At 38.8% G+C, this 23,483-nt stretch overlaps 2 protein-coding genes across 15 annotated transcripts in view; one reads left to right on the forward strand and one right to left on the reverse strand.

The window, feature by feature from the left end:
• FAM13B (family with sequence similarity 13 member B) overlaps positions 1-2,806 on the forward strand; it is a 114,785-nt gene extending 111,979 nt beyond the window's left edge. For all 8 annotated transcript variants that reach the window (XM_055286127.2, XM_055286126.2, XM_055286125.2 and 5 more), the window contains one exon: positions 419-2,806. In XM_055286127.2, coding sequence (XP_055142102.1) covers positions 419-542 — 124 coding nt within the window. In that variant the 3' untranslated portion in view covers positions 543-2,806. The remainder of the gene's footprint in view (positions 1-418) is intronic.
• The window catches only part of PKD2L2 (polycystin 2 like 2, transient receptor potential cation channel), a 50,621-nt gene that overhangs the window by 1,983 nt on the left and 25,155 nt on the right, over positions 1-23,483 (reverse strand). For 3 of the 7 annotated variants that reach the window (XM_055286135.2, XM_055286132.2, XM_055286138.1), the window contains 6 exons: positions 14,491-14,611; positions 12,736-12,837; positions 10,865-10,929; positions 10,060-10,117; positions 4,540-4,652; positions 4,030-4,132 (listed from right to left, as the gene is read on the reverse strand). In XM_055286135.2, coding sequence (XP_055142110.1) covers positions 4,030-4,132; positions 4,540-4,652; positions 10,060-10,117; positions 10,865-10,929; positions 12,736-12,837; positions 14,491-14,611 — 562 coding nt within the window. Of the gene's footprint in view, positions 1-299; positions 678-4,029; positions 4,133-4,539; positions 4,653-10,059; positions 10,118-10,864; positions 10,930-12,735; positions 12,838-14,490; positions 14,612-23,483 lie in introns of those variants that run through there. The other 4 variants (XM_055286137.1, XM_055286136.2, XM_055286134.1 and 1 more) reach the window with 4 other exon arrangements.

A 23,483-nucleotide genomic window follows, 5' to 3' on the forward strand; every position in this document is an offset into this window, starting at 1 on the left:
TCTTGTTGCAGGTAAGATAGTTTACTTTTACATCTCAATTCACTGGAGCCTCAGTTAACTAAATGTATTAAATAACTCAGTGTAGCCTCCAACACTTAATAGACACTCACAGACCTGGCAGAGTCTAGCACTGGATGTCCTGTTAAAATATTGGGTTTCCTCCAGTTATCTGTATTGATTATTTATAAGTATAGCATCATTTAATCTATCAGTAGAGAAGTCCATCAAAAATTTTAGAAGTGTTCCTTGGGGATGAGGGTATTAGTTCAATAACTTTTTTTTTTTTTTTTTTTTTTTAGCAGAACAACTTTTTATTTGAACTTATATTTAGTAACAGTATGTCTCATATTAAGACAACTTTTGGATCTTTTTTTCCAAATGATCTCTAGAACATTACAAATTTTATTTTCTCCCCTAGGAATGCCCAGAAAGAAGATCGTGTTCCAGTGCTTGAGGAGTACAGGGAGTACAAGAAAATTAAAGCCAAGCTTCGGCTTCTTGAAGTTCTTATAAGCAAACAAGATTCTTCAAAATCCATATAAGATACGTTCCTTGAAAATTCATATCATAAAGTCAGTTGTATTCCTTGAAGCTATCATCGTGTGTACTTGGCTGGTACTTAAATTCGTTTTGTCAGGCACTCAGAGAATCTCATTTTGTGCTTGGTTGTGGTGCCACTAAACAAAACAAATGATGGGAGAGTAAGTAGGCCCTCTCAAGGGAGCGTAAGTGATGTTCCATATTAACCACAGACTGTCCTCTCCACCTTTAGCAAACATATGATTTCCTTCATTGTTTTGTACTACAGATACATCCTTTTAGCAAAAGACTAGAATTTTATCCTTTCAACTTCAAGAACTTTGGAAATGCAAGCTTTTTGTTATTACCAACTTTTTGTTTCTCATTACTGAAGAAAATTGGAGGAAAATCTTCATACTGAATTCTTCTGTTGCCTTTTTCTTACAGAATGACTGAAAATTTGAAAGAAAAGCCTATAAAAGTACACATATGCAACTGTGTTCTCTGTTTTCCTAGAAAACCAAAATCAAACTGAGATTTCAAGTCCTACTGTGGAACACCTTTCTGTTTAATTCCCAAAGTGACACCTTCTCACAAGTAGTATGTTAGTAAAATTTTGCAATTCACTGGTCACACAGCTCCTGGATGAAGATAACAGTTGGTAGACCAAAAAGTGACCTTGCTTAGTATATTGAAAACACACACCACACATCACACACAGAACTGAATCATACCACATGCTGCCTATGGGACTTCAGTTACTGTTTCCTGAGTTACTGTTTATCCGCTGGCAATGGTGTGATTTGTCTGGATCAGATCTGCGCTGTTCCCCAACCCACCTCCAGATAATGTGAGAAAATAGCCATGTCAGTATGTAGGAACTCTGATGGTGCTCAGATTTGTGTGTTCAATCAATGGGCTTAAATCAGCAAAATATTATGCCTAAAGTAAATCTGTTCTTAACAAGGGCTCTACCACTGCATTTTCACATGTACCTTCAGGGGGTTATCTTTTTTTTTCCCCTCCTGTTTTAATCAGCAAAATCCATACCAAAACAACAACAACAACGCCCTCTTAAGCTACCACCCTTTGGTCAGTCATCACATGCTGTTTAAAGCAGCTGATTACAGGATGTGTAGTGGTATGCCCCTTGTCATATACTCTTAGCATATCTTTTTTTCCTTTGGCTTTGCATGGCTTTTCTTCAGGTACTGTCTTGGTATCATTCTGCTAATCATTGTTACAGAATGGTGACTTCATTTGTGCTAACAATACAACAGCAGATTTGGGTCAGGCTTAATCTAAGTGTTAACTTTTTTTTCCTGGTGCTTTTTTGGATTGATGACTGTCTCACTTTGACTATACCCGTGTTTTGCATGCAATGACTCATGCATGGTTTTCTTAACTAGCTATTATTAACAATTTGTTCCATATAAAAATGGAATTTTGCAACATCCTTTAATAAGGTGAGGGAAGCATGAACCTCAGACTTCTGGCACTATTACATAGTAAGCACATGAAGTAGTTTGATAATAAATAGCAGTTCTAGTACTTCACATTTCACCCGTGTGTGCAATGCCTTTTTTGGGGGGGTAGGGGGTGAGGGAAAACCTAGTAGTGAATGTGTAGTTGGGGAATAAAGAAAAGCACTAAATCCTGCCCTTTTTGTGTGATTTCCTTTTGATACAACTAGGTTATTCATAATGTATACCTAGAAAAGTGAAATTGAAAATGCCAAAAGATCTGTCATTTTTATTTGAATCCGTCATGCAGTGTACATTTCAGATAATTTCCTTCAGTCTCCAGATAGGAGTGTATCCAAACATCTAATTTTATGTGCACTGTGTATTTTCTATGAATGTTTTATTTTATATACCACATGCAAAAATGTCCATATGCACTATTTAAATGTTTTAAATAATATATTCCTTCTTTATAATGCTAAATCTATATGAGTACCATATTTTTATAAGTCAGTGGCCTGACTGGTTTCATTTTAGAATTAACAGCTGCTTCATGATGTTATTCAATGTTAATGTTTGGCTGTGAGTAGAATATGTAAAAGTGGCATGGCAGCACTTACGCTCTGTGACAGTATTGTGTGTCATAGTTGAGCAGTAGCTGGTAGAATTAGGCAGTTGGTGATAGTTTTACTTTGGTACAAATAAAAACTGTATATCTATATACAAATAATATATAGATATATATGTCGACCAGTATAATTGCATTGCTGTGTCTGGCACTTCATTGTACAGACTTTTGTAATAAAAGAACTTGAAAGTTCTAAGTCATTGTAAATGTATGTTTGTTTTTCCACTGGGCTTAAAAAAAAAAAAAAAAAAGACCTCAAGTGTTCCCTCACCTTAGGCTTCGTTTAAATGATCCCACCCAGGGGCGATGGTAGGGAACAACAGGGTCACTAAACTATTTGGCTGGCTACGACTCTGGGAAATGGTAAGACAGGGAAAGGCCATGTTCATTCCCTTGTGCAAATCTAGGGAGAAGCCGCAGAGAGAACAGTTAGCATTTCTTGTTACAATGAATTATCCTATTAAGAACACTTGATGTACGGTCTCTTAAGAGAAGAGCTTGTCCTGAGGAAGGTGAGTAGTAATCTAAAAATGTCTTTATATTTGAGTTTTAAAATTCAGGGACTGTTGAGCACCAATGTGGAAGTTGAGTGCTACGGTCAAATGATGTTGCTTGGGCTAAGAGAACATATGGCTGTCGTAGGGGGGCTTACATAGCCTAGAAAAATTAGAAGAGTTTCTCTCCAATTTCCAAAATGCCAGCACTTTCCAACCCTCCAAATAAGGCTGTTACAGCATCCTCATTTACACTTTCCAAACATAACTTCTTATGACAGTGATACGCCTACCCTGCTCTGTATTTTATTTTTGGGAAACCTTAAATGCATTACACCTTAGAAATGGTCTAGGTAAATTTCCAGTTTGAAGATGTTAGTGAAATTTCTGTAGGTGGCTGGGGAGTTTGTTCTACACTTTGGCTTTTTCCAGAAGACTTCAAATTCTAAAGAATGGAGGGGAGGTTACTTTGCTTTGGTCTTATATAATGGTTTCCCAGAATCCTAAGCCTTTATTAATTTATCTGTGGCCAAAGGAATTCAGAACATGGTACCTGATGCACTTGATAGCATCAATAGTTTTTCTACTCTGTAACTATGAGAAAACTGTCTTTATCTACTTACTGAACTACTGGAGACCTGCCCCATGAACTAGAAGCATTTTCTTGTACTTTTCTTTTACTTTTCTAGAATTTGATAATAGACCTCATTATAAAATCCTTTGTACCAGTGTGTGTATACTGGAGGCTTGTCATAATATGCATGGATTGTACAGTGAGTCCCTGTCAGAGGCACTTCGTTCTGACCCTAAGGATAGTTTGATGATAGGTTGTTTAGTACTTTTTAAAGTGTGCCTGAAAATGGCACAAGTTTATGAAGTAATACATGAATAAGAAATGCTCAATGATTGCATCACAGATTCTTACCTCCTCTTGTCCCAATACCATAGAGCTGAAACCTTTCTCACCACTTGATTTAGCTTCAAATTGATGTAATTCCTTCTGCAGCTCCACAGCATATAAAAAGAGTCTAGAAAATTTTGAAGGAAGTAGAGAATGAGTCAGTAATACACTTTCATGTATAGACAGCAAGTTACTAGTGCGAAATGCTTTGGGAAGATAGAATTGTAAGCGCCTAAAACATGCCTCTTGTGGCCAGTTACAGATCTAATATTCTAAAGCTGTGTGGAGAACAGGATGCTATGCAAATAAAATATAAATGGCAGTTTCTGTTATTTAGAGATACAGGGATGTAATCAAAAGCTTCTCACCTTTTAAGCAAATGGAGTCATACGCAACTTTAAAATTGGATAGAAATTAAATAAAGGCATCCCAATAGAATAAGGTTTTGGGTTCAGGAAAATAATGTGTTTAACTCATGTCCTTAATTCCCATGTCATGATATCCCGTAATAGTCTGGTTAGAACATAAGCTTACTCTCGAAATTGTTCGTGAGTGACAGGCTGGTAGTCATCTTGAAATTCCGTGGAATAATACTTTTTCTCAAGCCTCTCTTTCCATTTTTTCATCTGCTCTGCCTTTTGAATCTCCTGTCAGGGTAGAGGACAAGTAAAGGCTGCAATCTTTAGTTCTCTATTTCAAGTCTTTGGCACACAAGCATCACAGGGTTGAGGATCTTAAGCTGTTCTCCTCTCCAGCCCTCAGATTTTGAGCCCTGCCGACTTTGTGCCCTGCCTGGATTTTAGATCTGTGCATCAGCAAAGTCACTTCAGAGGACTTGATTGGTGTAATTGCTGTCTAGCATAGATAGGGAAGCTTTGTAAACAAATTATAAATTACATTTCACTGCCTTTTTCCTTTAGCATCTCCATCTGAATTATTTTCTTTCTTGTGGTCAAAGCTAAGATGTTCTTTCTGTGCCTCTGTTCTTTAGCAAATGTAACTAGTAATTAGATTCAAAGTGTATCTGTGGGTATTTTTGGCCTTTCCAGCAGCTTCTCAGCCAGATGACTTCAAAACCCCCTCTTTGTAATTACTGCATTGGTTAGTCAATGTGTGTACTCCAATCTGTCTACGTATCCAAAAACAAGCCCTTTGTACCATAAAATTTGTTATGAACCATCCTGTGGACTGTTCTCACTACCACCCGCTTTCCTTACAGTGTCCAAATACCTTTTTCCCAGCTACAGATAAAAAGGGCCTGTGTGTTGTGGAAAACAACTATAGCACTAGAAAAAGGTAAAGAAAGAGGAGACAATGCACCCAGATGTGATTCAAAACCTTCTCAGTAAATTGGTATGATACTTCCCTGCTCCAGCAATAACGCCAGGTAGCAAAGTGGATCCCTTTATTAAGGTTCTGATTACCTTCCTCAGAGAGGATGGTGATGCCTAGTGCCATACACTCTGTGGTTGCTTGATAAGTGTGTACTCTTCTGGTCAGAGAAACTGTCTTAGAGAGTGCCTTTCTTTAAACCAACATTTTTTTTCTTTGTGTGTGTGTGTCAGTCTCTCTGTCACCCAGGCTGGAGTGCAGTGGCACGATCTCGGCTCACTGCACCCTCGCACTCTATCACCCAGGCTGCAGTGCAGTGGCGCAATCTTAGCATTCAATGTGGAAGTTGAATGCTAACCACCCCTCCCGGTTCAAGATTACAGGCGTGCACCACCACATCCGGCTAATTTTTGTATTTTTTTTAGTAGAGATGGGTTTCGCCATGTTGGCCAGGCTGGTCTTGAACTCACAGCCTCAAGTGATCTGCCTGCGTCGGCCTCCCAACGTGCTGGGATTACAGGTGCGAGCCACCACGCCCAGCCTTAAACGAACATATATGAAGCAGCAAAGGATGGCTTTCAATCCTAGTTTTGTTTTGGACACATTACAGCACCCATGGTTTGGCTCATTTACTAATACTTTTAATGTGCTAAAGTGGTAGTCTCTGAAACCATTTCTAAATGACCAGGCCAATTATAAAGTGGATGTGTTAGTAATAAAGGTAGAATAGACTATGCGTAGTAAACTTATTTTAAAAACCTATCTCAGCCATCACTCTTTTTGTGAAGCCTTCCTTGACACTCAGAGGGAAGTGGTACCTTTCCTCATAAGCTGAGAACCAACTCTTTGGTGACCCTTGCTCCAAGCTCCTAGGTCCTGGTCGCCCTACCTCCTTCTCTTTTGGTAGCTGCCTCCTGCAGTTAGTTGTCTCTGGGTGATCTTCATGTTCATATTGTCCCTTATACTCCTGTAATATCTCAGAAGCAAATTCTGTATACCAGACTCCCTCTTTTTAAACTACCTAAGTGATTTCTGTTTTTCTGACAACTCTTAACTGATGAATAATTGGTAGCAGGGGAGACCCAAAGAAACAGACCCTCATAGATAGCATGCTTCCACCAAGGGGCACAACAATTGACTTAAACTGAATTTGAGACTGCCACCTGACCATTTGGAATTCCTCATGCCTACAGAACCAGCAGGGAAAGAAGTGGTTGTTTATGTGTTGAGATGATTGATCCGAATTACCAAGGGGAAATTGGATTACTGCCACAAACTAGCACAGAGCAGACTGTGCCCAAGGGATTCTCTGGGGTGCCTCTTAATACTTACATGTCCAAAAGTAAAAGGTAATGGGAAACCACAGCATTCCGTTAAAGGCAGGACCACTGAGAGTTCAGATTCTGAACTAATTAAGGTTAATCCTAATGCAGCTGGCTGAGCTCTTGGCCGTAGGCAAAGGGAATAATACGGAATGGGTAGGAGAAGGAAGTTACAAATCCAACTGTAGCCTTGTAATCTGTTACAGAAACAAAGACTAGCCCCTATTCCTATTTCCTTCTTTGCTTGTTATGTGTATATTTTCTTTCTCCTTTATCTAAGGAATGCTGGTGGTGGCTAACTGTGGTTTAAACATTAGGTTGCAAAGTATTCTTAAGGAATTGTGGTTCAACTAGAAGAGGTCATAATATCCACAGATGGATACAATTACACTTGGGACTTTGCTTCTCCCTTTTTAGGGAGAAGGTGAAAGTACCTTCATTTGTATAAAGGATAGTTTGATCTTACTGGATAGAAGCTTGGAATCGTCATTTTATGGAAGTGTAAATGGTATGCCACAAGAGTGGAATGGACCAACTGTTTACAGCTCAAAATTTACCCTCTTATACTCTGTGATGTTGGGTTTTAGGCTTTGTAAGCTTCATTCCCTAAACTCTTAATACCTGGATTCCTGTTAGATTCTGCCAGTATTTGCAGGATAGAGGGGAGAAAGATCGTGTTTTTTTGTTTTTTTTTTTTTGGTTTGTTTTGTTTTTTGTTCTGTTTCTATTGGCATTGCTTATGCAATGGTAGTTATCTCCAGTAGCAGTGGCTCCAGCTGTAGCATCTAGCTGCTTTTGGCATACTCAGAAGCAGCCTCGTCACACCCACTCAAGAAGTAACAGATTGAGTATCCCTAATCGGAAATCTGAAGTGTTCAAAATCCAAAACTTTAGCACCTCCATGACTCTCAAAGGAAATGCTCACTGGAGCATTTTGGATTTCAGATTTTTGAATTAGGAATGCTGAACCAGTAGGTATATAATGCAGATATTCCAACATCCAAAAAAAATCTGAACTCTAAAACACTTCTGGGTCCCAAGCATTTTGGATAAAGAATACTCAACCTTTATCAGCAGCAGCAGTGAGGTACCTTCTCATCACAGGACTGAGCAACAGCTCCACAAGCCCCTTCTCTAAGATAGTAGGTTCTAGTAACACCACCTTGTGTAATCTTAGCCCTAGGAGTGGTAACCTCTTCCTGCAGTCGTTATTTATGGGTTGCCTCAGTGTTGTCATTTCACTTTTTTCTGTCTTTTAATACCTGTGTAGTAACCAATTCACTGTAGTATATTTTCTCTATTTGAAATACATATTATGGTTTCTGAGTGGGCTGTGATTGATAGATGTAGTACGTTTTCTCATTTGCTCAGGTGTATTTTCGTGTCTTTTTTTTTTTTTTTTTTTTCTTTTTTTGAGACAGTTTCGCTCTTGTTGTCCAGGCTGGAGTGCAATGGCGTGATCTTGGCTCACTGCAACCTCCACCTCCTGGGTTCAAGCAATTCTCCTGCCTCAGCCTCCCAAGTAGCTGGGATTACAGGTGCACACCACCACGCCCAGCTAATTTTGTATTTTGTAGTAGAGATGGGGTTTCAGCATGTTCACCAAACTCCTGACCTCAAGTGATCCACCCACCTCAAGTCTCCCAAAGTGCTGGGATTACAGGTGTGAACCACCATGCCCGGCCGTATTTTTGTGTCTTTAAGGAATGTTTAAAGTTTTTTCTTATCTTGGTTTTGAACATTTTGTTTAATTGCTGGGTATTTTCTACTTTGTTGCTGTTTTTACCAAACCAATTGATGTTTGCATATATGACATTTATGTAAATTATTTTTCCTACCACTTTACCTAAGTATCTTTTTATTGTAATTTTTCAGATCATCGTATACCTAGAAAATTGAAGAGAATCATAAGTAAAGGCAGTTTTACTTTTTTCAATTAGAAATACCTCTAATGTAGTTCTCTTATCTAATTGTTTTGACTTTACCCCTCCAATACATCACTGTCTTGTCCCTGACATGTTCAGTGTTTTCCTATTAAGTAAGGTGAAGAGGATAAGATCAATGTTTTTATCATATCAAGGAAGTATCATTGATTTTTATTTTTCCCCTCAAGATTGGGTGTTGAAACTTATAAAATACCCAGCATTTGTGGAAAATGATCATGCAGTTTTCCTTTTTTAATGCAATGAATTATGTTAATTAGTTGATTATCCCCTTTTTTGAACCATCTTTTCATGCCTAAAATAAATACTATCTGAATCTTGATACATTATTGTGTGCTGTTAGATTCTATCTGCTAATATTTTATTTAGGATTTTTGCTTCAAGATTTATATATGAGATTTTCTGTTTTTGGCACAATATATAGTAGTTTCATAAATGTAATTTGGGAGTTTCTCTTTTCTCTTTGCCAGGGTATTTTCTTTTTTTTCTTTGTTAGGGCAAAGAGGAATGGCTTAAATAGCTTGAAACTGTTTGCTCCTTAAAATATTGTAGAATTTCCTTGTGAAGACCATCTGATTGATTTTGGAGATGCATTTAAGTGAACCTGTGTCATTCAAACCCATGTTGTTCAAGAGTCAGCTGTACTTTCCAGCCCTGGAATTAGCGAGACCTCGAAGGAGCCCCAGTTCGTTTTAGAGGAGAATGCTATTTGGAAGCCAAGATCTGGGTACTAGTGCTCATTGCTACTAGGGTGTCATTTCTTCTAGCCCTCATAGTGGATTGGACAGAGCTAGAAAATACATGTATGTACGCAAATAGATCTAGATTCCAATCCAGCACCACAAAGTTCACCTTCAGTCTTTCCATTTGTATAATTCCTTTATGTGAAAATGAGAACTTCAATATTTATTTGCTTGCTTATTAGATTCTCCTGACCCTGCTGCCTTCTTTCTGAGCATTTGGAGGGGAGAGGTGGTGACCAGAAGTAGAGCAATGGTTCACTTTTTTTTTTTTTAAGTGGTAGTGGTAATAGTATATTTAAGGAACATAGATGTTCCTTAAATTCTGCTATTGTCAGATATATGTTACATATTACAATTTTTGAAATACAAAATTGTTAAAGTAATTCATCACATTAGTGATTACAAGAGAAAAGTTATCAAATCATCTCCATAGAGTATACTCACTATGAATACCCAGTGTGATATTCACACAGTGAGTGTACACCTGTAGGATTAGGTATCTGGCTGAGAGTACAGGTAGGAGAGAGGAAGCATCTGAAATCCAAATGGTTTGTCCTAAACATGAAAGGATCTAGATTCTGCGAGATTTATTTGGAGATGACAATTACTATTCTGAAAAACAGCAAATCATTTCAATTCTTAACCAGAGCATTTTTGTGAGCATATTTCTAATACAGCTACCACTTGTGTTTATGAAAAAAATTAAAATCTTACATTTTTGTCAAAGCCTTCTCTTCTGGCTTGTTCAGCCAAATCTCCGATGCCTTTGCTACTGAGAATATAAAATAAAAATCAGAGACAAATGACAATAAAAAAGGAAATGCCACCATAAAGTACAATCAGATCTGTAGTAAGGATCTGAATAATTTCTTCCTGATAATGCTAATTATTTGGAAAATATGATCATTAACAAGTTCTTCAGAGTATCATATGTCATTAACTGTGAAAAAAATGCTTATGTTCCACTGCCAGAGTTCTGGGTTTGGGAAGTATTTTGACACCAAAGTCATTTAATAAATACAAGTGTAAATACAGTGTAAGTATTGTCCATAAGTATTGTGTGTAAATGTTTTTATTTTTGTAGCCAAATAAATGCATTTAATTTAGACTAAAATTGTTTCTAACCTTTTTAGAGGGATTTTATTGTCCCTTCCAGCTTTCTCTTACAGCTTTTTCTGAGTAGGATGGCAGGCATTATATTAATTTTAAATTAGCTAGAATTTCATGATGTCCTCAGAAATTAGGAGGCACTCCTGGGTGTACTGGGTGTATTTAGAATCGCCACATAGGTTGATGGTTGTTTTGCAATTAAAACCTTACTCATGGCCAGGCACGGTGGCTCACGCCTGTAATCCCAACACTTTGGGGTCACCTGAGGTCAGGAGTTTGAGACCAGTCTGACCAACATGGTGAAACCCCGTCTCTATTTAAAAAAAAAAAAAAAAACAACCTTATAAGGTTCTCATATAATGTAGAACTTTAAAATGTTAAGTTAAACATTTGAGAGAAGTCATCTTACGTTTTCTTGTCTTCATCTTTTTGAGCTTTCTTCAATCTGAATTTCTCGAGAACATTTTTGTAACTCTGGACATAAAATAGTTTGAAAATTCATTAAAATATATCCTTGGTTATTAATGTTTTATCAAAGTAAAATAAATATGGAATGCTTGTCCCTCTGGATTGCTACCCTAAAGGACTGTGGAGGTAAATACTGTGATTATCCTTCTTTCACCTCATTGCTACATATGGTTTACGCCTGCTGGTGAAAACCCAAAAGGGGTTCTTCTGTTGGGGGCATTACTCTGGAACTTGGAAAAAGCAAAAATCTTTAAAAAGCGTTAACATGCCGGGCACGCTGGCTCACACCTATAATCCCAGCACTTTGGGAGGCTGAGGCAGGTGGATCACGAGGTCAGGAGATCGAGACCATCCTGGCTAACAAGGTGAAACCCCGTCTCTACTAAAAAATACAAAAATTAGCCGGGCATGGTGGCGAGCGCCTGTAGTCCCAGCTACTCGGGAGGCTGAGGCAGGAGAATGGCGTGAACCTGGGAGGCGGAGCTTGCAGTGACCGAGATCGCGCCACTGCAACTCCAGACTGGGTGAAAGAGCGAAGACTCCGTCTCAAAAAAAAAAAAAAAAAAGCGTTAACATGTATTGCCTTAAGGATGTTAACACTTTTAATGAATATAACCAACATCATATTCAAGTGAGAAAAGATGTGGAAAAAAAGCAAACTAATTGGATAGCTTAACGGTTTTTTTGGTCTTGGACAAAGTTCGTAAACCCCACTAACCCTGCAGCTACTAGGACCTCTTCTCTGTGAAGTGCTATGCTTTAGAAACATGGGGTATGCAGAGATGGCCAAACTGGCAGGGGAGATGTGACTGGTACACATATAACTCTGCTACAGCTCAAACTGAGGTAGATATTGAGAAGAGGACAGGACAGATTCCACTTTTTGAAGAAGAATAGAGTGGTAGCAAGAGAAGAGCTGTAGGAATATTTCAGGGGTCAGAGAATGACTTGAGCAGAGGCTCAGAGGAGAGAGTGAGAACAAGCGTTACAAAACAAATTAGCCGGGACATACGATGTTGTAAATAGAGACAGAAAGGTAGAAACTATAGTAAAATTATAGTTAATGAAGATAGGTTAGGACTGTGAGACTTGAGGATTTGGAATATTCAGGTAAGGAATTCGGACTTGACAGGCCTAGGGAAACTGATAATCACATCTGGACTGGCACAGGGAAGAGGCTAGAATAGTCAGGAAATGTTACCATAGTGAAGGCTGGGTGAAAAGTACTGAAAGCCTCATCTAGTGGCAGTTAGAATTTAAAGTATTCCACAAATGTAAGCAAGAACTACAGAGATAAACTATACATATGCTGTGACAATAGACTACATAAGGGACAAGGAAACAAATTCTTTTCAAGGTTTTTGAGCCAGGAGTGACTTGAGAGGATAGTGTTGCCATGAACAGAAACAGGAAAGTGAGGAAGACAGAACACATGGAGTTCTGAGTTTAGATTGTTGATAGAAATTTAACAGCATCCAGAGCAAAAACTTTCCAGAAGGAAGAGAGGGTTTTATTATAATACTCAACAGTGCTTTGCATTTAGGAAATCACTCAATAACTATTTGATATATTGAACTCTGAAATAATTTTGGCTACATTTTTGAAGTCAGAGAGCATATCTCACTTCTGTAATAATGAAATAATGTGAATATGAGTAACACTGGATCAAAACACAAAACAAGCCCTGGGGGTGGGATGGGGTGGGAGTGGGGAGAGCATGACCACTTGGGATTAAGTGGTATTCAAACTACAAGAAGATAAACTATATGAGATTTGTCTTAGAATTCTAATTAGGAAAGAAATTTGACTTACCTGTTTAATCATTTTACCAAGTTCAAAATCTGGCCTTCTGCCTATTGAATAATCAGCTTTCACTTCAGAATAGGTATCATTAATAATTGCCAAGAACATATTCTAGGGATAAGTATTCAAATAATTATTTCAATAAAAATTTAGTTTAAATGTTAGTGACTTTTAAACTAACAAGTTTTGGGTTTGTAAAATTATATTTAAATTTTAAAAGTAGGCCAGGCGCGGTGGCTCACGCCTGTAATCCCAGCACCCAGGAGGCCAAGGTGAGTGAATCACTTGAGGACAGGAGTTCAAGATCAGCCTGGCCAACATGGCAAAATCCTGTCTCTACTAAAAATACAAAAATTATCCAGGTGTGGTGGTGCACACCTGTAGCCCCAGCTACTTGAGAGGTGGAGGCAGGAGAATCTCTTGAATCCATGAGGTGGAGGTTGCAGTGAGCCGAGTGAGATCACACCACTGCACTCCAGCCCGGGTGACAGAGCAAGACTCCATCTCAAAAAAAAAAAAAAAAAAAAAAGGAAAAACAAACAAAAATCAAATTTTAAAAGTAACCCATATGCTCAAAAATGGGGAGATGACTATGCAGACAATAAAGTAGAATAGAAAATGTGTAGTGTGTGGGTATGGGCAAGTATGTTTATGGCAAATGAGTAAAGCAGAATGTAAAAGAATGCATATGAACTGGTTATATATACACAAATTAATATTACATAATGGAAGAAAATTTAGAATGTGTAATTATGTGTTCATAAGGGCGTTTTTTGTTTGTTTTTGAGACAGGGTCCCACCCTGTTGCCCAGGCTGGAGTGCAGTTACGAGATCTCAGCTCATTGCAGCCTCCCACTCCCAGCTTCAAGCGATTCTCATGCCTCAGCCACCCAAGTAGCTGGTATTATAGGTGTACATCACCACGCCTAGCTAATTTTTGTATTTTTAGTAGAGACAGCATTTCGTCATGTTGCCCAGGCTGGTCTTGAACTCCTGAGCTCAAGCGATCTGCCTGCCTCTGCCTCCCAAAGTGCTAGGATTGTAGGTGTGAGCCACTGTGTCCAGCCAAGGATGTTTGTTGTTACTGTTGTTTTTAAATTCTATGAAGCTGTTTAAATTTACAGTCTTACTACAGCTCCTGCAACTACTAATGTCCAGATAACACAAATGTAGAAAGGATGTTCTTACCCCACCAGCCCACCTTTCACTGTGGCCCAGCTCTGTCACCCTAAGACTCTTGTCTGTCACCAGGGGATAACTTCCATGCCTGAGAAAAAATGTTTTCATGGAGGACAGTACAATGCCTTGACTAGAAAGGCAAGGTTCCTTGGTTAGGGAGCCCAAATAGGCTTGTTCTGAGTGCATGTGAGAGATCCATCCTGATAACTCCTGAAAACCACAACGTGGTAAGTGTTTAGCTGTAAGGGCCAAAAGCCATTGCAATATGGGCAGAATATTAATGGCCACATTCATGACTTGTGGCATGCATTGTCCCAGCCTGAAGAGACTTGGGACATTCCAATTATTTATGTGAGGGATTTAGCACATTCCCGTCTAAAACACCCAGAAATTAACTACTGTGATTACATTCTCCAACTTGAAAACAGTCACTGGACTAGTGAACCTGGATTACTAGGGATCCACACAACTCTTAATAAATGTACTCTGACAGCTGAGCAGAAATAATAGTTTATTCTAAATGAGTAATTTTATTTTTTATTCTAAAAAGTAAGAAATGTAAGGAATATATATTATCATTCTTACCAGCAAGACAAAGAACACAAAAAAGATGAAAGTGATGAAGTAAATGGGTCCCAAGATAGGATTGGCTTGCTGAATACTAGCAAAATTAAAATCTCCAAGAACAATTCGAAATTGTGCAAATCTTTAAGAAAGAAAAACATTAGAAAATATATACCTTCATGTACATACATGACAACTGATGAGAGTTACTAATGTCTCTAAGAGGATATCTGGCAGCATATGGCATATGCTTTCTGACTTTAATTATGTTAGTACAGAGTTATGTAAAATTGGATGTAGAAAATTCCCCTAAAGGAAAGACTTAAAGTACCTCAATAGCTGAACAGGTAATGTAGGAAATGACCACTTTAACGAATGTGAACTCACTGTTCATCTATAACTTTTTTTTTTTTTTTTGAGACAGTCAAACTCTGTCACCCAGGCTAGAGTGCAGTGGTGCTACCTCAGCTCACTGCAACCTCTGTCTTCCAGGTTCAGGCGATTCTCCTCCCTCAGACTCCCAAGTAGCTGGGATTACAGGCGTGCACCACCGTGCCCAGCTACTTTTTTTGTATTTTTAGTAGAGACAGCCTCACCATGTTGGCCAGGCTGATCTCAAACTTCTGGCCTCAAGTGATCCACCCACTTCGGCCTCCCAAAGTGCTGGGATTACAGGCATGAGCCACCACACCTAGCCCACCTATAACATTTGAACCTGAGATACCTGTTTACTAACTGGTTTTGGCAGTGGCCTCCTTGGCCGGCTATGCCTGTGCCCTTCTAAACATTAGAACTTTGAATTGGTTCAACAAGTGATTTTTCAACTTGTAGAAGGTTTAGACCCAAGAGCCCTAAACTTTCTAATGTCAGTGAAGTGAATTTTTGTCTTAACCAACTCTTAAATTCTGATAAAATAGGAATGCCAACAATTTGTCACTTGCTAGTCTCAAACAAGTGCTGATAATAATACTCAACATGATCCTAAGGTTTATTTTACCCTCTTTGTGATTTTTTTTTTTTTTTTTTTTTTTTTTTAGATGGAGTTTCGCTTTTGTCACCCAAGCTGGAGTGCAATGGCATGATCTCGGCTCACCACAACCTCTGCCTCCCAGGTTCAAGCAATTCTCCTGCCTCAGCCTCCCAAGTAGCTGGGAATACAGGTGTGTGCCACCATGCCCAACTAATTTCTGTATTTTTAGTAGAGACGGGGTTTCACCATCTTGGCCAGGCTGGTCTTGAACTCCTGACCTCATGATCCACCCACCTCAACCTCCCAAAGTGCTGGGATTACAGGCGTGAGCCACCATGCCTGGCCCTATTTTACCCTCTTTGATAGCCTGGTTTGATATGAAATACCACTTAAAATATTTCAAACCTCGCTTTTTCTAATTTTAAAGATGGAAAATGAAGAAATTAAGACTTTGAGTAGCACAGTAGTAACAAGTAGAATTAGAATTTTCTAACTTGAAAATCTTATTTTCTCATTATTAACTTGCAGTGGTCTCACTAGACATATCAGGAATATCAGTTTAAATTATGTGTGTGTGTTCTTTATGAGGAAATTTGGAAAGAATTTTTTTTTTTTTTTTGAGGCAGTGTTTCGCTCTTACCACCCAGGCTGGAGTGCAGTGGTGGGATCTTGGCTCACTGCAACCTGCATCTCCCCGGTTCAAGCGATTCTCCTGCCTCATCAGCCTCCTGAGTAGCTGGGATGACAGACATATGCACCATGCCTGGCTTAATTTTTGTATTTTTAGTAGAGACGGAGTTTCACCACATTGGCCAGGTTGGTCTCAAATTCCTGACTTAGGTGATCCACCCGCCTTGGGCTCCCAAAGTGCTGGGATTACAGGCGTGTGGAAAGAAATTTTTAATCGTATGTTGATAACTGCGTAATTGGTCAGTGAAAAGGGAGAAAGGCTGCTTGTCCCTTATTGCTTTTGCCAATCACATAAAAGGAGCAAAAAGCTTTAATGAAGGAAGAAAAAGCATTCAAAGAAATGGGCTACATGAAGTCCTAGGACTCAGAGTTATCTGAGATTCCATCCTCGGTACCTAGCTAAGACCTGACCAAATCATACCTAAAGTATTTATCTTGCTTTTAATACTGATTTGTAATGCTTTCCTACGTAAGATAGAGAAAATACTGAATTGGAAGGAATTGGTAGAAAGTCTCACCACAAATCAAATATTTTTTCTGGCATAGGAGAATAAGAGATTCTGTTTTAGTGTTTCTGCCATGATCTTTCATCTTTGAATTGAAAAAAAAAAAAAAAAAAGATAAAGGAACCATTCTCATTCTTTTCTCCTCTCCAGATATTAGCTTAGTAACCAAAGCTTCCATTCAGCCCTTTTCTGTCAGGAAAGTGTTAAGATACTTCTGCTCTGTAATAGTGAGAATGACAAAAACTGAAGCATTTACTGAATGGTTAGAATCTCATAGAAACTGGAGGCTCCAAATACAGTGTCTCTTTTCTTAATCGGAGCTTAGTTTATCCATTTCGTTTCTTTTTTGCAAGCTAAAAGCACCATGACGCCTCAACATACAGGGTTATATTGAATGAAAATACTGTTTTGTAACTTTTTGATGCCCCTGTTAACTTTAGATAGAGTTCTCCCTTATTGAATTAAAATAACTAAAAGCGTGTTTCATAAGAACATGCCATTTGTCATTAATAAGACTTTCCAGTCTCTCTCTTGGAGTCATTGATTGTGTCACTACAAGAGATTCATCTTTAACTTGAGGGTGTAGCAATTCAAGCTCCCTGCTTGACGTATAGAAAGGTGACTAGATAGTCCTGTCCCTACACACACACGCACACACATTGTACAGGCCCTGGACCTTGCCTCTGTCTCCTTCCTGAGAGATGGCCAGCAACACAGTTTCTCAACTGTTTCTTCTGGATCAGGAAAAAAAAAAAAAAAAAGATTCTTGGAAGGTGGAAGAGAACCATAGGAAACTATTTCTCCCCTGTCCCCATATAGACAACAATTACATGGGCAGAATCTGTCAGATGTACTACTTTGGAACTCTAGAGTCTATTGAAGAAGGCCTGCAACTTCCAGGGAAAGGCTTGGACAGTAAATTGCAGTTAATTTTGGACAATTTCAGCTTTTATCTCAATAGCTATGCATCCCCTACTCATTAGCCTCATGGCTGGGATCCATGCACATGTTTGTGAAGCAGCTTGCATGTAGCTTATGGGAGCCATGTGGGGAATAAATACCATGTCTTTCAAATATCAGGGATCTGTGTGGTGATTGCTGATTGCTGCTTCTGATCGTGGGGATGCAGACACTGAGGTGAGCAGCCATTGTCGCATCTCCTCCATTGTTGCAAGACCATCGTCCTTCAGCTGAAGTAATGTCCTTGGGATTTAAAGGGCTGTTATCCTTCCCCTACCTCTCACTTTATTCGTCTCTTTTCCGTTTTTGGGATCCAGACATTAAAGAATAGAACATTCAAAACCAACTCCATATCAAGGGTAAGTTAGAAAGTCGTTGTGTATGCCCAGGGAAAGGCATAGGCTGAGGAAAACCTGAGAAGACCTTAAGTGTGCAACTCAGGATGATCCTTGGCTTGGAGCCAGACTATAAAAATAAAAAATAAGAACAAAAAACAGCAAACCCTGGGCAAGGGGAAGAATCTGATTTTCAAAGTTATCACATTATTAGATTCAAATGTCTGGTTTGAATTTTTATTATTTTTTAATTTTTGTACAGACATGGTCTCCCTTAGTTTCCCAGACTGGTCTCAAACTGCTGGGCCCAAGTGATCCACTTGCCTTGGCCTCCCAAAGTGCTAGGAGGCTCACAAAGTGCAATGGCTCCAAAATGTGAGCCATCACACCCAGCCTGGTTTGAATTTTTTAAAAACCACAAAATCACAAGACATACAAAGTTTGAATCTAAAAATTCACCAAAAAATCACCAGATACACAAAGAAACAGGGAAATATGAGCCATTCAATGGAAAAAACAAAAACAAGAAAAACGCACACTAGTAGATACTGTCTCTGAGAAAGACCAGATGGTGACCTACTACGAAGACTTTAAAATAACTGTCTTAAAGATGCTGAAAGAACTAAAGGAAAACATGGATAAAATAAGAAAACATGAACAAAATGGAAGTATCAATAAAGAGAAAACCTAAAAAGAAACAAAAAATTCTAAGATGGAAAAATAATAACCAAAATGAGAAATTTACTAAAGAGATTCAAAGGAAGATTTGAGCAGGCAGAAAAAAAAAATCAAGGAACTTGAAGATAGGATAATTGACATTATTGAGTCTGAGAAACAGAAAAAAGAAGAAAAGTGAACAGGGATGGGTGGCTCATGCTTGTAATCCCAGCACTTTAGGAGTCCAAGACAGGTGGATCACCTGAGGGCAGGAGTTCCAGACCAGCCTGGCCAACATAGTGAAACCCAGACTCTACTAAAAATACAAAATTAGCTGGGTGTGGTGGCACATGCCTGTAAGTCCCAGCTACTCAGGAGACTGAGACAGGAGAATTGCTTGAACCCAACAGGCGGAGTCTGCAGTAAGCTAAGATCCCACCACTGCACTCCAGCCTGGGTGAGACAGAGTGAGATTCCCATCTCAAAAAAAAAAAAAAAAAAAAAAAAAAAAGTGAACAGATACCAAGAGACCTGAAGGACACCATCAAGTAGACCAACATACACATTACAGAAGTTCCAAAAGGATTCTTATCCTTTTGGATAAGAGAAAGGTGCAGAGAGATTATTTGAAGAAATGATGGCCAAAAACTTCCCAAGTTTGATGAACAATATGAATTTAAACATCCAAGGAGCTCAGTGAACTCCAATAGAATGAACTCAAAGACAGCCACACCAAAACACATTATAGTCAAACTCAAAAGCCAAAGACAAAGAGAATCTTGACAGCTCATCACATACAAGGAATCCTCAAGAAGATTATCAGCGTATTTCTCATCAGAAACTTTGAAGACTACAAGGCAGTGCACTGATATATTCAAAGTGCTAAAAGAAAAAAAAACGGTGGCAGCCAGGCTCAGTGGCTCATGCCTGTAATCCCCGCACTTTGGGAGGCCGAGGTGGTGGATCACAAGGTTAGGAATTCAAGACCAGCCTGGTTAACATGGCAAAACCCCGCCTCTACTAAAAATACAAAAATTAGCTGGGTGTGGTGGTGTGCATCTGTAATTCTAGCTACTTGGGAGGCTGAGGCACGAGAATCACTTGGACCTTGGAAATTGAGGCTGTGGTGAGTTGAGATCACACCACTGTACTCCAGCCTGAGTGAAAGCGCAATACTCTGTCGCAAAAAAAAAAAAAAAAAAAAAAAGAAGAAGAAAAGTGGCAACTAAGAATCTTACATCTGGCAAAACTCTCCTTCAAAAGTGAGGAAGAGGCCAGGCATGGTGGTTGAGACCAGCCTGGCCAACATGATGAAACCTCATCTCTACCAAAAATATAAAAAATTAGCCAGGTATGATGGTGCACACCTGTAATCCCAGCTACTTGGGAAACTGAGGCAGGAGACTTGCTTGAACCTGGGAGTCAGAGGTTGCGGTGAGCTGAGATTGTGCCACTTCATTCCAGCCTGGGTGACAGAGTGAGACTCCGTTTCAAAAAAAAGTGAGGGAGAAATGGGCTGGGCATGATGACTCATGCCTGTGATCTCAGCACTTTGGGAGGCCAAGGTGGGAGGACCACTGGAGCCCAGAAGTTTGAGACCAGCCTTGGCAACATAGTAAGACTTCCATCTCTTAAAAAAAAGAAAAAAGAAAAAAAAATATATGTATACATATTTGGTCAGGGAGAAATGAAGACATTCCAAGATCAACAAAAGCTGAAGGAGTTTATTATCACTAGATCTATCCTATAAGAAGTTCTAAAAGGAATCCTACAGGTTGAAATGAAAGAACACTAGATAATAAAGCCATATGAAGGAATACAGATCTTAGTAAAGGTAAATACATGAGCAATTATAAAAGCTAGTATTATTATAACAACAGTTTGCAACTTCATTTTTGTTTTCTACATAATTTAAGAGACTAATGCATTAAAATTTTTCAGTTTGTTTTTGGACACAATGAACAAAGATGTAATTTTGTGACATCAATAAAAAACCTCCCCTTTGGGAGGCCAAGATGGGCAGATCACGAGGTCAGGAGTTCGAGACCAGCCTGACTAACATGGTGAAACCCCATCTCTACTAAAAATACAAAAATTAACTGGGCATGGTGGCGCATGCCTGTAATCCCACCTACTCAGGAGGCTGAGGCAGGAGAATTGCTTGAATCTGGGAGGCAGAGGTTGCAGTAAGCTGAGATCGCGCCACTGCACTCCAGCCTGGGCGACAGAGTGAGACTCCATCTCAAATAAAAAATAAAAATAAATAAAATAAATAAAAATTAAAATTAAAAATTAAAAACCTCTCAACAAAGAATAGCCAAGGATCTGGCTTCACTGGTAAATTCTACAAACATTTAAAGAATTAATGCCAATCTTCAAACTCTTCCAAAAATGGAAGAGAAGGGAATGCTTCCAAACTCATTTTACATGGCTAGCATTACCCTGAAGCCAAAGTCAGAGAAAGACAGTACAAGAAAAGAAAAGAATTAATGCCAATCTTCGAACTCTTCCAAAAATAGAAGAGAAGGGAATGCTTCCAAACTCATTTTACATGGCTAGCATTACCCTGAAACCTAAGCCAGACAAAGGCAGTACAAGAAAAGAAAATTACAGGCCAATATACCTAATGAAGATAGATGCAAAAATCCTTAATAAATACTTGCAAGTCAAATTGAACAGCATATTAAAAGGATCATACACCACAAACAAGTGAGATTTATCCCTACAATGCAAGGATGGTTCAACATACACAAATCAATAAATGTGATACACATTTAAAAAATGAAGGCTAAAAACCATATGATTGTCTTAATAGAAGCAGAAAAAAATTTGATAATATTCAACATATTTTCAGGATAAAAACTATGAACAAATTAGGTATAGAAAGAATGTCCCTTAACATAATAAAGGCCATTATATTTCAGACCCACAGCTAACATCATACTCAATGGTTAAAAGTTGAAAGCTTTTCTTCTAAGATCAAGAACAAGACAAGAATGCCCTCTCTTGCCACTTCTATTCAATACAGTAATGAAAGTCCTAGCCAGAGCAATAGGCAAGAAAAAGAAATAAAGGCACCCACACTGGAAAGGAAGCAGTAATTGTCTTTCTTTGCAGATGATATGACCTTATTTATAGAAACCCTTAAAGATTCCACCAAAAAACTGTTAGAATAAATGAATTAAGTTGCAAGATACACACAGTAGCATTTTTATACATTACAAGTTGAATATACCTTATCTGATATGCTTGGAACCAGAAGTGTTTCGATTTGGGATTTTTTTTAGATTTTGGAATATTTGCATTATATTTACTGGTTGATCATTCCAAAGCTGAAAACTTGAAATCCAGAATGGTCTAATGTGCATTTCTTTTAGTGTCATATCAGCACTCAAAAAGTTTTTGAATTTTGGAACATTTCAAATTTGTGGTTTTCAGACTTGGAATGCTCAACCTGTAATGATGATCTATTCAAAAAAGAAATCAAGAATGCAATTCCAGGCTGGGTTGGTGGCTCATGCCTGTAATCCCAGCACTTTGGGAGGCCAAGATGGATGAGTCTCTTGAACCCAGGAGTTCGTGACCAGCCTGGCAACATGGCGAAACCTTGTCTCTATCAAAAAAAAAAAAAAAAAAAAAGCCAAGTGTGGTGGTGCATGCCTGTAATCTCTGCTACTTGGGAAAATGAGGTGGTAGGATTGCTCGAACCTGGGAGGTGGAGGCTGCAGTGAGTCAGGATCACACCACTGCACTCCAGCCTGAGTGACAGAGCAAGACCTCATCAGAAAAAAAAAAAAAAAAAAGGGAAAGAAAAAAGAAAGAAGAGCTGGGCACAGTGCCTCATGCCTTTAATCCCAGCTACTTGAGAGGCTGAGGCGAGAGGATTGCTTGAGGCCAGGAGTTCGAAACCTGCCTGAACAACATAGTGAGACCTAGTTTCTAAAAATAAAAATAAAAAATACATTTAAAAAATTAGCCATGGCCAAAACCCCATCTCTACTAAAAATACAAAAATTAGCTGGGTGTGGTGGCATGTGCCTATAGTCCCAGCTACTTGGGAGGCTGAGGCAGGAGAATCGCTTGAACCTGGGAGGTGGAGGTTGCAGTGAGCTGAGATGGCACCATTGCATTTCAGAGCCTGAGCGACAGAGCGAGACTCGGTCTCAAAAAAAAAAAAAAAAAAAAATTAGCCATGGCTGGGCATAGTGACTCACAGCTGTATCCCAGCACTTTGGGAGGCCAAGGTTGGAGATTGCTTGAGGCTAGGAGTTCAAGACCAGCCTGGGCAACAAAATGAGATCCTGTCTCTTCAAAAATTTTTTAAAAATCAGCTGGGTGTGGTGGCATGCACCTGTAGTCCCAGCTACTCAGGAGGCTGAGGAGGGAGAATCCCTTGAGCCAAGGGGTTCAAAGCCATAGTGTGCTATGATCATACCACTGTACTCCAGCCTGAATGACAGAGCAAGACTCCCTCTCTAAAAAAAAATCTAAAATTTATATGGAACCACAAAATACCCTGAATAGCCAAAGCAATCTTGAACATAAAGAATAAAGTGGGACGCATCACACTACCTGATTTCAAAGTATATTAGAAAGCTATAGTAATCAAAACAGCATGCTGCTGGCATAGAAACAAACACATAGACCAATGGAACAGAATAGTCCAGAAGTAAATCCATGCACTTATGGTCAACTGATCTTCAACAAAGGTACCAAGAACACACAATAGGGAAAGGAGAGTCTCTTCAATAGATAGTATTGGAAAAACTTGATATCCACATGCAGAAGAATGAAATTCAACCGCAATCTCACACCATGTACAAAAATCAACTCAAAATGGATTAAAGTCTTAACCATAATATTTGAAACTTTAAAACTACTAGAAGAAAATATAGG

Source organism: Symphalangus syndactylus, chromosome 7, assembly GCF_028878055.3.
Source record: "Symphalangus syndactylus isolate Jambi chromosome 7, NHGRI_mSymSyn1-v2.1_pri, whole genome shotgun sequence".
NCBI classification, from domain to species: Eukaryota; Metazoa; Chordata; class Mammalia; order Primates; family Hylobatidae; genus Symphalangus; species Symphalangus syndactylus.